The sequence below is a fragment of the Xenopus tropicalis genome, chromosome 1, assembly GCF_000004195.4.
Source record: "Xenopus tropicalis strain Nigerian chromosome 1, UCB_Xtro_10.0, whole genome shotgun sequence".
In the NCBI taxonomy this organism is placed as follows: Eukaryota; Metazoa; Chordata; class Amphibia; order Anura; family Pipidae; genus Xenopus; species Xenopus tropicalis.
Window position 1 is genome coordinate 6,649,307 of NC_030677.2, and position 17,041 is coordinate 6,666,347.

At 45.0% G+C, this 17,041-nt stretch overlaps 1 protein-coding gene across 1 annotated transcript in view; it reads left to right on the forward strand.

Annotated features, from left to right (window-relative positions):
* Window positions 1-3,240: 3,240 nt before the first annotated feature.
* The window catches only part of LOC100498444 (vomeronasal type-2 receptor 26), a 29,650-nt gene continuing 15,849 nt past the window's right edge, over window positions 3,241-17,041 (forward strand). Inside the window, exons 1-3 of the mRNA XM_031895193.1 lie at window positions 3,241-3,425; window positions 7,044-7,335; window positions 9,517-10,341. Coding sequence (XP_031751053.1) covers window positions 3,241-3,425; window positions 7,044-7,335; window positions 9,517-10,341 — 1,302 coding nt within the window. The remainder of the gene's footprint in view (window positions 3,426-7,043; window positions 7,336-9,516; window positions 10,342-17,041) is intronic.

Consider the following 17,041-nt stretch of genomic DNA (forward strand, 5'->3'; position numbering starts at 1 on the left):
GAGCTAGGTACAAGCCACAGTGCTTAGTAGAAGACAAGGAAAGGCAACAAGAGCTAGGTACAAGCCACAGTGCTTAGAAGAAGACCAGGAAAGGCAACAAGAGCTAGGTACAAGCCACAGTGCTTAGTAAAAGACCAGGAAATGCAACAAGAGCTAGGGACAAGCCACAGTGCTTAGTAGAAGACCAGCAAAGGAAACAAGAGCTAGGGCAGGCCACAGTGCTTAGTAGAGTACCAGGAAAGGCAACAAGAGCTAGGGGCAAGCCACAGTGCTTAGTAGAGTACCAGGAAAGGCAACAAGAGCTAGGGGCAAGCCACAGTGCTTAGTAGAAGACCAGGAAAAGAAACAAGAGCTAGGGGCAAGCCACAGTGCTTAGTAGAAGACCAGGAAAGTAAACAAGAGCTAGGGGCAGGCCACAGTGCTTAGTAGAAGACCAGGAAAGTAAACAAGAGCTAGGGGCAAGCCACAGTGCTTAGTAGAAGACCAGGAAAGTAAACAAGAGCTAGGGGCAAGCCACAGTGCTTAGTAGAAGACCAGGAAAGTAAACAAGAGCTAGGGGCAGGCCACAGTGCTTAGTAGAAGACAAGGAAAGGAAACAAGAGCTAGGGACAAGCCACAGTGCTTAGTAGAAGACCAGGAAAAGAAACAAGAGCTAGGGGCAGGCCACAGTGCTTAGTAGAAGACAAGTAAAGGCAACAAGAGCTAGGTACAAGCCACAGTGCTTAGTAGAAGACAAGGAAAGGCAACAAGAGCTAGGTACAAGCCACAGTGCTTAGAAGAAGACCAGGAAAGGCAACAAGAGCTAGGTACAAGCCACAGTGCTTAGTAAAAGACCAGGAAAGGCAACAAGAGCTAGGGACAAGCCACAGTGCTTAGTAGAAGACCAGCAAAGGAAACAAGAGCTAGGGGCAGGCCACAGTGCTTAGTAGAGTACCAGGAAAGGCAACAAGAGCTAGGGGCAAGCCACAGTGCTTAGTAGAAGACCAGGAAAAGAAACAAGAGCTAGGGGCAGGCCACAGTGCTTAGTAGAAGACAAGGAAAGGAAACAAGAGCTAGGGACAAGCCACAGTGCTTAGTAGAGTACCAGGAAAGGCAACAAGAGCTAGGGGCAGGCCACAGTGCTTAGTAGAAGACCAGGAAAAGAAACAAGAGCTAGGGGCAGGCCACAGTGCTTAGTAGAAGACCAGGAAAGGCAACAAGAGCTAGGGACAAGCCACAGTGCTTAGTAGAAGACCAGGAAAAGAAACAAGAGCCAGGGGCAGGCCACAGTGCTTAGTAGAAGACAAGGAAAGGCAACAAGAGCTAGGTACAAGCCACAGTGCTTAGTAGAAGACCAGAAAAGGCAACAAGAGCTAGAGACAAGCTACAGTGCTTAGTAGAAAACCAGGAAAGGCAACAAGAGCTAGGGGCAGGCCACAGTGCTTAGAAGAACACCAGGAAAGGCAAAAAGAGCTAGGGACAAGCTACAGTGCTTAGTAGAAGATCAGGAAAGGCAACAAGAGCTAGGGACAAGCTACAGTGCTTAGTAGAAGATCAGGAAAGGCAACAAGAGCTAGGGGCAGGCCACAGTGCTTAGAAGAACACCAGGAAAGGCAAAAGGAGCTAGGGGCAGGCCACAGTGCTTAGAAGAAGACCAGGAAAGGCAATTAGAGCTAGGGGCAGGCCACAGTGCTTAGTAGAAGACCAGGAAAGGCAACAAGAGCTAGGAGCAGGCCACGGTGCTCAATGTAAGGCCAATGCTCAGGCCAGGAATGTGAGGAGGGCTGGGCTTATATAGCCCTGACTGGCTAACCAATAAGGCTGCTGGGTTAATGTAACAAAGCTTAGTTTACAGGTGAGAAAATTAAGCAACAAGCTTTTTCAGACTCATCTCTATCCATCTCATCTTTTTGACTCCTCTGAAGGAATGTTGTGATCAGTTGTCTTAGAGTTTCCCAATTCCAACAACAAGGTCGGTCAACAACTTGACCTCTGCAGCCCTGCCCATGAGGCATGAGTTATATTGGTGCTACAGAGGCTAACTATACCCTCCAATCTGTCAGCCAAGGATCCCTGTCATTCATTAATCACTACTTCAAGCCCATCAGATGTTCTAGAAGCTATCACTGTGGGCGGTGTGGTCATGGTTGGAAAGGTGTTGGCTCACACAGTTCCAGTTCTCCTTCATTTCTCCTCACAGTGGTAGCCCAGAAGCAGGGGGTTGGGCCCTGTCTATACTTTATCATTAAGCTGTGCTCCCAGCCCAGTGCTATGAAGGCTGGACACAAACTGGCCACACAGTAGGCTGTTGGACCCTATTATCACAGTTACGTCTCACCACATGCCATTTGGCCTATCCGAGCCATGTTATTGGCAAAGGGCTAGCACCCTATCCCAGTAAAGTGCATGCCAATTCCTAACAATATGAGCCAACTATGTTATTGCCAATAGTATGTGCAACGTTTCAGTTGGAGTAGAACTTGGGAGCAGGCACCACAGGTAATATTCTGGACCAGGGCCATGTAACAACATTTGAAACTTTGCTTTGACACTTTATTTATTGACCAGAATGTAATGCCCTTTCCCATAAAGTGACAGCAGCTCTCACAGAGCAACAGTATGGAGGGCACAAAGGGTATGAGGTTCCCACCCTGAGGGTCCCGAGGTAGAAGGAGCTGATGATCATAAGGGTACTGTTGCCACTGGACCAATGACTGAGATTTATACCCTTGATACATTTGATAATTGGTGTAACAAGAGCAGGTAAAAGTGAACATGGTGTTTAGGCAAGTGGGGTAGGTGGGAAACTCCACATTCAGAACTGATAGTGTTAAACATGATGCTGGTTGGGGGATATAGAGTTAAATCCCCAGAGGATTCTGGTCAGAATGACCTTCCGGCCCAATAAAAGGTCAATGGCCCCATTTGCTGGACTCCTTGACGTTTCTTTCTCCGCTATTTCCAGCAAAGCATTTCTATGTTTAACAAAGAAAGTCTCCTATGTACATTTTTATCTTCGGATCGTTCTGAGCCACCTGGGGTCACTACTGGGAAAGGTCCGGAATAAAATAGAATGCGCCGTACGCGCGTATATATATCCTACCTCTGTGCCTGTCGCTTCCCCGGTTCCTCTGCATCATTAGGAGCAGCACAAAGAGCAGAGAGAGAAGGTTCTGCAGAACCGGGAGCTGTTGGAGCTTCTGGGACACGATGCCCGGTGGCTTCACACTGATTAAAGTCACTTTGTGCCTCAGTTCCCTCATGGGGACCCCAGGAGCACCTCAGCCTTCGGGATCTACTTGCTCTCTGAACTCCAGGAGAAAGTTTTTTGAGCCCAGATATTTCCGCGATGGAGATTATATTATTGGCGGAATCGTGACCGTCAGACATTATTACTTTGAGGCCGTTCTGTTACAAAAAAAATCCTCATTAATCACCTGCTTTATGTGAGTATTTCCACATCACATGCTCCTATTCAGCCCCCGTGATTGGCCCTCGCTGGGGCTTTATTACTTCCAGAAATTCCCTTTTCAGCAAATACTTTACATTGTTGTGTGAATGTCGGTCTCCCCGGCACATACAGGAGCCGAGATGGGCCCCCAGGAGCCGAGATGGGCCCTCACACTGACCCCCCAATTGTGAGTAAAGGGTTCTCCCCGGCACATACAGGAGCCGAGATGGGCCCTCACACTGACCCCCAATTCTGAGTAAAGGGTTCTCCCCGGCACATACAGGAGCAGAGATGGGCCCTCACACTGACCCCCCAATTGTGAGTAAAGGGTTCTCCCCGGCACATACAGGAGCCGAGATGGGCCCTCACACTGACCCCCAATTCTGAGTAAAGGGTTCTCCCCGGCACATACAGGAGCAGAGATGGGCCCTCACACTGACCCCCAATTCTGAGTAAAGGGTTCTCCCCGGCACATACAGGAGCAGAGATGGGCCCCCAGGAGCCGAGATGGGCCCTCACACTGACCCCCCAATTCTGAGTAAAGGGTTCTCCCCGGCACATACAGGAGCAGAGATGGGCCCCCAGGAGCCGAGATGGGCCCTCACACTGACCCCCCAATTCTGAGTAAAGGGTTCTCCCCGGCACATACAGGAGCAGAGATGGGCCCCCAGGAGCCGAGATGGGCCTTCACACTGACCCCCCAATTCTGAGTAAAGGGTTCTCCCCATTTCCAGACGATACATATTCTTCCCATTGGTGTTTTGTTTTGAACATTAACTCTTTATCTGCATCTCAGGTCCCGTTGTGGGGATGTGGGGAACCGAGCGGTAAGATGTGCCCAATGGCTGAAAGCGGCACAGAAACTCCTCATGTCAAAGGGCAAGAAAGAAATCCCCCCCCCCCCCCCATTCAGTTAAATCTCCCTCCAATTGTTCCCCAACTGTTCTACTCACGGAAAGATCCCCCCGTTTGTACATATTAGGGAAAGAGGGGAAAATGGCGCCTAATGTGCTCAAAACTGCCTGTTTGATAGAATAGGGGGGGTTGGGAGATGGATTTTAGACACTGTGACAGGTAGGAACTGGGGGGCAACTGGTTGGCTCTTTGCACTGGGGGGGTATGTACCTTTTATGGGGACCAGTGTGTGTCATTTTTCAATTGTATTAACCTTTCACTCTTTCTCCATGTCTCTGTGCCAAGTCACACACGCTAGGGACCCCCCCGGTGATATTACCTTATACCCCCTGATACCCCCTGATACCCCCGCCAGTGCTCTTGTTAGCAGAAAACTGCACCGGTCTGGGGCATTTCTTCAGCTCTTTCTTCCTCTGCTTGTCGGCGGCTGTGGGTTTGCGCTCGCTCTTTGTTTCCGCGAATGCTCCAGAACCCACATTCCTGCCTGGGCCAGAACCCACATTCCTGCCTGGGCCAGAACCCACATTCCTGCCTGGGCCAGAACCCACATTCCTGCCTGGGCCAGAACCCACATTCCTGCCTGGGCCAGAACCCACATTCCTGCCTGGGCCAGAACCCACATTCCTGCCTGGGCCAGAACCCACATTCCTGCCTGGGCCAGAACCCACATTCCTGCCTGGGCCAGAACCCACATTCCTGCCTGGGCCAGAACCCACATTCCTGCCTGGGCCAGAACCCACATTCCTGCCTGGGCCAGAACCCACATTCCTGCCTGGGCCAGAACCCACATTCCTCCCTGGGCCAGAACCCACATTCCTGCCTGGGCCAGAACCCACATTCCTGCCTGGGCCAGAACCCACATTCCTGCCTGGGCCAGAGCCCACATTCCTGCCTGGGCCAGAACCCACATTCCTGCCTGGGCCAGAACCCACATTCCTGCCTGGGCCAGAACCCACATTCCTGCCTGGGCCAGAACCCACATTCCTGCCTGGGCCAGAACCCACATTCCTGCCTGGGCCAGAACCCACATTCCTGCCTGGGCCAGAACCCACATTCCTGCCTGGGCCAGAACCCACATTCCTGCATGGGCCAGAACCCACATTCCTGCCTGGGCCAGAACCCACATTCCTGCCTGGGCCAGAACCCACATTCCTGCCTGGGCCAGAACCCACATTCCTGCCTGGGCCAGAACCCACATTCCTGCCTGGGCCAGAACCCACATTCCTGCCTGGGCCAGAACCCACATTCCTGCCTGGGCCAGAACCCACATTCCTGCCTGGGCCAGAACCCACATTCCTGCCTGGGCCAAAACCCACATTCCTGCCTGGGCCAGAACCCACATTCCTGCCTTTGCCAGAACATTACACAGAAAAATCTGAAGAAGATGGCAACAGAAATAGGGGCAGTTTTAGCCAACAGGAGCACTGGCCCAGGGTAACAGGTAAGTGATGTAAATCAGTGGGGGGGTACCTAACATTTTTTAATTCCCCAGTAATTTAAACTTTACTTCTCCTTTAAAACTTGCAGACAATAAAGTAACGGAGCGATGTTATTCCCGGGGGTAGAAAGTCACAGAGAGCAGTCGGCGCTTCTGTTTACAGTGACTTGCCCACACGTGGGGCACTTGTGCCAACAGATAAACTCCGGGGTGGGGGTCCCTGCACTGGGGGTGTAGCCCTGCCTCCCAATCTCTGCTAACAGGGGGGCTCACTGAAAACTGGATCAGCAGTCACAGAGCAATAGGGTTTGGCTGCCGGGGTCAGTGACCCCCATTGGAAAGCTGCAAAGGGTCAGAAGAAGAAGAAGGGAAATAATGCCAGAACTATGAAAAACAAATAATGAAGACCAATTGAAAAGTTGCTTAGAATTGGCCTTTCTATAACATACTAAAAACTAACTTAAAGGTGAACCCCCTCCTTAAAATACAGCCATAAGGGGCAAAGAGCAAAATACAAGGGCAAGCCGCCATTTTTGTTGGACTTACATTGTCTTTGTGTTGCCCCCGTGAGCCCCAGCCGGCCTGGATTTGGGGTGCCCCCCTGCCGCCGCCACATAACTTGGCTCATTCAGCACCAGTGAGTACAGGTAGCAATCAGGCCCTGTACTTACCCCCCCATGGGAAACCATTGTAACTTAGTCCTGTCTCCCAATAAATATGTCCCCCAAATCTTATTTGTGGGCTCAACCCAACACTGACAGATTCCCCCTCACTAACTGACTGATTCCCACATGATCCAGCCATTGGCATGATTGGCACTGTTGGCATGATTGGCATCCCTGGCATGATTGCCCATTGTTGGCATGATTAGCCATCGCTGGTATGATTGGCACTGTTGGCATGATTGGCATCCCTGGCATGATTGGCATCCCTGGCATGATTGCCCATTGTTGGCATGATTAGCCATCGCTGGTATGATTGGCACTGTTGGCATGATTGGCATCCCTGGCATGATTGCCCATTGTTTGCATGATTAGCCATCGCTGGTATGATTGGCACTGTTGGCATGATTGGCCATTGTTGGCATGATTGGCCATTGTTGGCATGGTTGGCATTGCTGCCCACTCAGTGTGCTTGGTTGGTTTATTTGCAGTAGGATTCACTGTATCTTGAGATTGTTTTCAGTTTTTTTTCCAGAGTGAAATTGCGCCAATCCCTCCCTCTCCAGCCGCTAATTCTAGCTCTTTGCCCCTCCCACAGGCCCCTCATGGAGTATTACCGCCATGTCCTGGCGTTTATTTTCGCCGTTGATGAGATCAATAGGAATCCGGCCATACTGCCCAATGTCACCTTAGGGTACCATATATTTGATTCCTGCAGGAACGTGAACAACGCCATGCAGGATGTGTTCAGTATTCTATCCGGACCCGGGGAAACCGTCCCCAACTATTCCTGTAGGGAGCAGCACCGGGTGGCGGGGTTTATTGGGGATCTGTTTACGGAAACATCACTGCCCATAGCCCAGCTACTGAGGCCTTATGGGTACTCACAGGTAGGTACTGTTCTGAGAGATCATCATTTCCCTGTATAACTCAGCCTGCAGCCTTGTGCCTTTATATGGGGGGGCACAGAACCCCTCAGTGACTGCTAATATCCTTATCATTTACAGTAGGGGGTACATTATCCCTTATAATACATGAGTGATACTCAGAGTTCCCTGTATAACTCAGCCTGCAGCCTTGTGCCTTTATATGGGGGGCACAGAACCCCTCAGTGACTGCTAATATCCTTATCATTTACAGTAGGGGGTACATTATCCCTTATAATACATGAGTGATACTCAGAGTTCCCTGTATAACTCAGCCTGCAGCCTTGTGCCTTTATATGGGGGGCACAGAACCCCTCAGTGACTGCTAATATCCTTATCATTTACAGTAGGGGGTACATTATCCCTTATAATACATGAGTGATACTCAGAGTTCCCTGTATAACTCAGCCTGCAGCCTTGTGCCTTTATATGGGGGGCACAGAACCCCTCAGTGACTGCTAATATCCTTATCATTTACAGTAGGGGGTACAGTATCCCTTATAATACATGAGTGATACTCAGAGTTCCCTGTATAACTCAGCCTGCAGCCTTGTGCCTTTATATGGGGGGCACAGAACCCCTCAGTGACTGCTAATATCCTTATCATTTACAGTAGGGGGTACATTATCCCTTATAATACATGAGTGATACTCAGAGTTCCCTGTATAACTCAGCCTGCAGCCTTGTGCCTTTATATGGGGGGCACAGAACCCCTCAGTGACTGCTAATATCCTTATCATTTACAGTAGGGGGTACATTATCCCTTATAATACATGAGTGATACTCAGAGTTCCCTGTATAACTCAGCCTGCAGCCTTGTGCCTTTATATGGGGGGCACAGAACCCCTCAGTGACTGCTAATATCCTTATCATTTACAGTAGGGGGTACATTATCCCTTATAATACATGAGTGATACTCAGAGTTCCCTGTATAACTCAGCCTGCAGCCTTGTGCCTTTATATGGGGGGCACAGAACCCCTCAGTGACTGCTAATATCCTTATCATTTACAGTAGGGGGTACATTATCCCTTATAATACATGAGTGATACTCAGAGTTCCCTGTATAACTCAGCCTGCAGCCTTGTGCCTTTATATGGGGGGCACAGAACCCCTCAGTGACTGCTAATATCCTTATCATTTACAGTAGGGGGTACATTATCCCTTATAATACATGAGTGATACTCAAGAGTTCCCTGTATAACTCAGCCTGCAGCCTTGTGCCTTTATATGGGGGGCACAGAACCCCTCAGTGACTGCTAATATCCTTATCATTTACAGTAGGGGGTACATTATCCCTTATAATACATGAGTGATACTCAGAGTTCCCTGTATAACTCAGCCTGCAGCCTTGTGCCTTTATATGGGGGGCACAGAACCCCTCAGTGACTGCTAATATCCTTATCATTTACAGTAGGGGGTACATTATCCCTTATAATACATGAGTGATACTCAGAGTTCCCTGTATAACTCAGCCTGCAGCCTTGTGCCTTTATATGGGGGGCACAGAACCCCTCAGTGACTGCTAATATCCTTATCATTTACAGTAGGGGGTACATTATCCCTTATAATACATGAGTGATACTCAGAGTTCCCTGTATAACTCAGCCTGCAGCCTTGTGCCTTTATATGGGGGGCACAGAACCCCTCAGTGACTGCTAATATCCTTATCATTTACAGTAGGGGGTACATTATCCCTTATAATACATGAGTGATACTCAGAGTTCCCTGTATAACTCAGCCTGCAGCCTTGTGCCTTTATATGGGGGGCACAGAACCCCTCAGTGACTGCTAATATCCTTATCATTTACAGTAGGGGGTACATTATCCCTTATAATACATGAGTGATACTCAGAGTTCCCTGTATAACTCAGCCTGCAGCCTTGTGCCTTTATATGGGGGGCACAGAACCCCTCAGTGACTGCTAATATCCTTATCATTTACAGTAGGGGGTACATTATCCCTTATAATACATGAGTGATACTCAGAGTTCCCTGTATAACTCAGCCTGCAGCCTTGTGCCTTTATATGGGGGGCACAGAACCCCTCAGTGACTGCTAATATCCTTATCATTTACAGTAGGGGGTACATATTTCTGTTTATATTTGCGCTGGCCAATAGAACTCACCCCCATGTTTATATTACAGATTAGCTATGGCGCAACAGACCATCTTTTATCCGACAAACGTTTCTATCCGGCTTTTTTCCGAACTCTGCCCAACGACCAGACCCAGTACCAGGCGATAGCAAAGCTACTGAGACATTTGGGTTGGAACTGGGTCGGAATCATTCGCTCAGACGATGACATTGGGGAGCAGCTGAGTCGGGATTTGAGCAAAGTCCTGGGCGAGTATGGAATCTGCATTGAGTACACCCTGAGTATCCCCGAGGAGCAGAACCCCAGGAGAGATGAGCTCTATGCGAGACTCCAGGGGAAGCTGAGACAGACGACATCTCGGGGGGCAGTGATGTGCAGCCGGGTCTCCCTGTTCTACATGAACTCCCTAACGAGAGAGGAGGGAAGTCTCCTTGAGAAGATTCTCATAGTCCCGGTGAATTGGAATTACCGGCCATACAGCACAGCACGGAGCCTACGGACCTTGTACAATGGAACTTTGTTCTTCAAGAGGCCGAGCAAGAACCTCCCCAGGCTGCACCGACTCCTGGAGAACCTCAACAGAACCAAGGGGGATAAAATGCTGGAGGACATATTTGCTACTTATTTCAACTGTTTGACCTCCGTTCCGCTCAGGAACACGATGATCCAGACGATTTACCCCCTCGTCCTGGGAAACTGCTCCGGGAAGGAGAAAATAACTCAACTCAAACGGAAAGGCTACAACACCGTCACTTTCAGAACAACCTACCATGTGTATAAAGCTGTCTATGCCATGGCCTACGCCTTGCACCATATGCTCCTCCCCCGGGGACCCCCCCACCTACACACAGGGGCCCATATACACAGAGAGAGGGTAAGTACTCACAGTAAGGGATTGTGGGGGGCCCCAAATAGTATATAACATACACACAGGGGCCATATACACAGAGAGAGGGTAAGTACTCACAGTAAGGGATTGTGGGGGGCCCCAAATAGTATATAACATACACACAGGGGCCATATACACAGAGAGAGGGTAAGTACTCACAGTAAGGGATTGTGGGGGCCCCCCAAATAGTATATAACATACACACAGGGGCCCATATACACAGAGAGAGGGTAAGTACTCACAGTAAGGGATTGTGGGGGGGCCCCAAATAGTATATAACATACACACAGGGGCCCATATACACAGAAAGAGGGTAAGTACTCACAGTAAGGGATTGTGGGGGGGCCCCAAATAGTATATAACATACACACAGGGGCCCATATACACAGAGAGAGGGTAAGTACTCACAGTAAGGGATTGTGGGGGGGCCCCAAATAGTATATAACATACACACAGGGGCCCATATACACAGAGAGAGGATAAGAGATCACAGTAAGGGATTGTGTGGGGGGGCAAATAGTATATAACATACACACAGGGGCCCATATACACAGAGAGAGGGTAAGTACTCACAGTAAGGGATTGTGGGGGCCCCCCAAATAGTATATAACATACACACAGGGGCCCATATACACAGAGAGAGGGTAAGTACTCACAGTAAGGGATTGTGGGGGGGCCCCAAATAGTATATAACATACACACAGGGGCCCATATACACAGAGAGAGGGTAAGTACTCACAGTAAGGGATTGTGTGGGGGGGCCCAAATAGTATATAACAACGTAATGCGTTTTGTTCCTGTTGGAGTACTTACTCCTAGGCTGTTGGAGCACTTACTCCTAGGCTGTTGGGGCACTTACTCATAGGTTGTTGGGGCACTTACTCATAGGCTGTTGGGGCACTTACTTAGAGCCTACAAGTAAGTGCCCCAACAGTAAGCTGTGTATTTCCCCATGATAATACTGCATATAACTGAGGTATCATTTATCACCACTTAATTGTCTTTAATTAATACACAACTAAATCTCAGAATTCCTGAGGCTCAACTATATCTTCTCAGTAGAACCCCCCCCCAGTAACTTAATTCACCCCAATGTTGGAGGAGAGGATCCCAGGGCCCAAACGACTGAAATGTTGATTGAGAAGATTAGTTCCATGAGATTAGTTCCATGAGATGATTAGTTCCATGGGATTAGTTCCATGAGATGATTAGTTCCATGAGATTAGTTCCATGAGATGATTAGTTACATGAGATTAGTTCCATGAGATTAGTTCCATGTGATTAGTTCCATGGGATTAGTTCCATGAGATTAGTTCCATGAGATGATTAGTTACATGAGATTAGTTCCATGAGATTAGTTCCATGAGATTAGTTCCATGAGATAATTAGTTCCATGAGATAATTAGTTCCATGAGATTAGTTCCATGAGATTAGTTACATGACATTAGTTCCATGGGATTAGTTCCATGAGATTAGTTCCATGAGATGATTAGTTACATGAGATTAGTTACATGAGATTAGTTACATGAGATTAGTTCCATGAGATTAGTTCCATGAGATGATTAGTTCCATGAGATGATTAGTTCCATGAGATTAGTTCCATGGGATTAGTTCTCTGAGATTAGTTCCATGAGATTAGTTCCATGAGATTAGTTCCATGAGAAAAGTTCCATGAGATTAGTTCCATGAGATGATTAGTTCCATGAGATTAGTTCCATGGGAATAGTTCCATAAAATTAGTTCCATGAGATTAGTTCCATGAGATTAGTTCCATGAGATGATTAGTTCCATGAGATTAGTTCCATGGGATTAGTTCTCTGAGATTAGTTCCATGAGATTAGTTCCATGAGATTAGTTCCATGAGATTAGTTCAATGAGATGATTAGTTCCATGAGATTAGTTCCATGAGATGATTAGTTCCATGAGATTAGTTCCATGAGATTAGTTCCATGAGATTAGTTCCATGAGATTAGTTCCATGAGATAATTAGTTCCATGAGATAATTAGTTCCATGAGATTAGTTCCATGAGATTAGTTACATGACATTAGTTCCATGGGATTAGTTCCATGAGATTAGTTCCATAAAATGATTAGTTACATGAGATTAGTTACATGAGATTAGTTACATGAGATTAGTTCCATGAGATTAGTTCCATGAGATGATTAGTTCCATAAGATGATTAGTTCCATGAGATTAGTTCCATGGGATTAGTTCTCTGAGATTAGTTCCATGAGATTAGTTCCATGAGATTAGTTCCATGAGAAAAGTTCCATGAGATTAGTTCCATGAGATGATTAGTTCCATGAGATTAGTTCCATGGGAATAGTTCCATAAAATTAGTTCCATGAGATTAGTTCCATGAGATGATTAGTTCCATGAGATTAGTTCCATCGGATTAGTTCTCTGAGATTAGTTCCATGAGATTAGTTCCATGAGATTAGTTCCATGAGATTAGTTCCATGAGATTAGTTCAATGAGATGATTAGTTCCATGAGATTAGTTCCATGAGATGATTAGTTCCATGAGATTAGTTCCATGAGATGATTAGTTCCATGATATTAGTTCCATGAGATTAGTTCCATGGGATTAGTTCCATGAGATTAGTTCCATGAGATTAGTCCCATGAGATTAGGGCCATGAAATTAGTTCCATGAGATTAGTTCCATGAGATGATTAGTTCCATGAGATTAGTTCAATGAGATTAGTCCCATGAGATTAGTTCCATGAAATTAGTCACATGAGATTAGTCCCATGAGATTAGTTCCATGAGATTAGTTCCATGAGATGATTAGTTCCATGAGATCAGTCCCATGAGATTAATTCCATGAGATTAGTTCCATGAGATTAGTTCCATGAGATTAGTTCCATGAGTTTAGTTCCATGAGATGATTAGTTCCATGATATTAGTCCCATGAGATTAATTCCATGAGATTAGTTCCATGAGATTAGTTCAATGAGATTAGTCCCATGAGATTAGTTCAATGAAATTAGTTCCATGAGATTAGTCCCATGAGATTAGTTCCATGAGATTAGTTCCACGAGATTAGTTCCATGGGATTAGTTCCATGAGATGATTAGTTCCATGGGATTAGTTCCATGAGATTAGTTCCATGAGATTAGTCCCATGAGATTAGTGCCATGAAATTAGTTCCATGAGATTAGTTCCATGAGATTAGTTCCATGAGATGATTAGTTCCATGAGATCAGTCCCATGAGATTAATTCCATGAGATTAGTTCCATGAGATTAGTTCCATGAGATTAGTTCCATGAGATGATTAGTTCCATGAGTTTAGTTCCATGAGATGATTAGTTCCATGAGATTAGTCCCATGAGATTAATTCCATGAGATTAGTTCCATGAGATTAGTTCAATGAGATTAGTCCCATGAGATTAGTTCCAGGAAATTAGTCACATGAGATTAGTCCCATGAGATTAGTTCCATGAGATTAGTTACATGAGATTAGTTCCACGAGATTAGTTCCATGGGATTAGTTCCATGAGATTAGTCCCATGAGATTAGTTCCATGAGATTAGTTACATGAGATTAGTTCCACGAGATTAGTTCCATGGGATTAGTTCCATGAGATGATTAGTTCCATGACATTAGTTCCATGGGATTAGTTCCATGAGATTAGTTCCATAAGATGATTAGTTACATGAGATTAGTTACATGAGATTAGTTACATGAGATTAGTTCCATGAGATTAGTTCCATGAGATGATTAGTTCCATGAGATGATTAGTTCCATGAGATTAGTTCCATGGGATTAGTTCTCTGAGATTAGTTCCATGAGATTAGTTCCATGAGATTAGTTCCATGAGAAAAGTTCCATGAGATTAGTTCCATGAGATGATTAGTTCCATGAGATTAGTTCCATGGGAATAGTTCCATAAAATTAGTTCCATGAGATTAGTTCCATGAGATGATTAGTTCCATGAGATTAGTTCCATCGGATTAGTTCTCTGAGATTAGTTCCATGAGATTAGTTCCATGAGATTAGTTCCATGAGATTAGTTCCATGAGATTAGTTCAATGAGATGATTAGTTCCATGAGATTAGTTCCATGAGATGATTAGTTCCATGAGATTAGTTCCATGAGATGATTAGTTCCATGATATTAGTTCCATGAGATTAGTTCCATGGGATTAGTTCCATGAGATTAGTTCCATGAGATTAGTCCCATGAGATTAGGGCCATGAAATTAGTTCCATGAGATTAGTTCCATGAGATGATTAGTTCCATGAGATTAGTTCAATGAGATTAGTCCCATGAGATTAGTTCCATGAAATTAGTCACATGAGATTAGTCCCATGAGATTAGTTCCATGAGATTAGTTCCATGAGATGATTAGTTCCATGAGATCAGTCCCATGAGATTAATTCCATGAGATTAGTTCCATGAGATTAGTTCCATGAGATTAGTTCCATGAGTTTAGTTCCATGAGATGATTAGTTCCATGATATTAGTCCCATGAGATTAATTCCATGAGATTAGTTCCATGAGATTAGTTCAATGAGATTAGTCCCATGAGATTAGTTCAATGAAATTAGTTCCATGAGATTAGTCCCATGAGATTAGTTCCATGAGATTAGTTCCACGAGATTAGTTCCATGGGATTAGTTCCATGAGATGATTAGTTCCATGGGATTAGTTCCATGAGATTAGTTCCATGAGATTAGTCCCATGAGATTAGTGCCATGAAATTAGTTCCATGAGATTAGTTCCATGAGATTAGTTCCATGAGATGATTAGTTCCATGAGATCAGTCCCATGAGATTAATTCCATGAGATTAGTTCCATGAGATTAGTTCCATGAGATTAGTTCCATGAGATGATTAGTTCCATGAGTTTAGTTCCATGAGATGATTAGTTCCATGAGATTAGTCCCATGAGATTAATTCCATGAGATTAGTTCCATGAGATTAGTTCAATGAGATTAGTCCCATGAGATTAGTTCCATGAAATTAGTCACATGAGATTAGTCCCATGAGATTAGTTCCATGAGATTAGTTACATGAGATTAGTTCCACGAGATTAGTTCCATGGGATTAGTTCCATGAGATTAGTCCCATGAGATTAGTTCCATGAGATTAGTTACATGAGATTAGTTCCACGAGATTAGTTCCATGGGATTAGTTCCATGAGATGATTAGTTCCATGAGATAAGTTCCATGAGATTAGTCCCATGAGATTAGTTCCATGAAATTAGTCACATGAGATTAGTCCCATGAGATTAGTTCCATGAGATTAGTTACATGAGATTAGTTCCACGAGATTAGTTCCATGGGATTAGTCCCATGAGATTAGTTCCATGAAATTAGTCACATGAGATTAGTCCATGAGATTAGTTCCATGAGATTAGTTACATGAGATTAGTTCCACGAGATTAGTTCCATGGGATTAGTTCCATGAGATGATTAGTTCCATGAGATTAGTTCAATGAGATTAGTCCCATGAGATTAGTTCCATGAAATTAGTCACATGAGATTAGTCCCATGAGATTAGTCCCATGAGATTAGTTCCATGAAATTAGTCACATGAGATTAGTCCCATGAGATTAGTTACATGAGATTAGTTACATGAGATTAGTTCCACGAGATTAGTTCCATGGGATTAGTTCCATGAGATTAGTTCCATGGGATTAGTTCCATGGGATTAGTTCCATGAGATGATTAGTTCCATGAGATTAGTTCCATGAGATTAGTTTCATGAGATTAGTTCCACGAGATTAGTTCCATGGGATTAGTTCCATGAGATGATTAGTTCCATGAGATGATTATTTCCATGAGATTAGTTCCATGAGATTAGTTCCATGAGATTAGTTCCATGAGATTAGTTCCATGGGATTAGTTCCATGAGATGATTAGTTCCATGAGATGATTATTTCCATGAGATTAGTTCCATGAGATTAGTTCCATGAGATTAGTTCCATGGGATTAGTTCCATGAGATGATTAGTTCCATGAGATGATTATTTCCATGAGATTATTTCCATGAGATTAGTTCCATGAGATTAGTTCCATGAGATTAGTTCCATGGGATTAGTTCCATGAGATGATTAGTTCCATGAGATTAGTTCCATGGGATTAGTTCCATGAGATTAGTTCCATGAGATTAGTCCCATGAGATTAGTTCCATGAAATCAGTCACATGAGATTAGTCCCATGAGATTAGTTCCATGAGATTAGTTCCATGAGATTAGTTCCATGAGATTAGTTCCATGGGATTAGTTCCATGAGATGATTAGTTCCATGAGATTAGTTCCATGGGATTAGTTCCATGAGATTAGTTCCATGAGATTAGTCCCATGAGATTAGTTCCATGAAATCAGTCACATGAGATTAGTCCCATGAGATTAGTTCCATGAGATTAGTTACATGAGATTAGTTCCACGAGATTAGTTCCATGGGATTAGTTCCATGAGATGATTAGTTCCATGAGATTAGTTCCATGGGATTAGTTCCATGAGATTAGTTCCATGAGATTAGTCCCATGAGATTAGTTCCATGAAATCAGTCACATGAGATTAGTCCCATGAGATTAGTTCCATGAGATTAGTTACATGAGATTAGTTCCACGAGATTAGTTCCATGAGATTAGTTCCATGGGATTAGTTCCATGGGATTAGTTCCATGAGATGATTAGTTCCATGAGATGATTAGTTCCATGAGATTAGTTCCATGG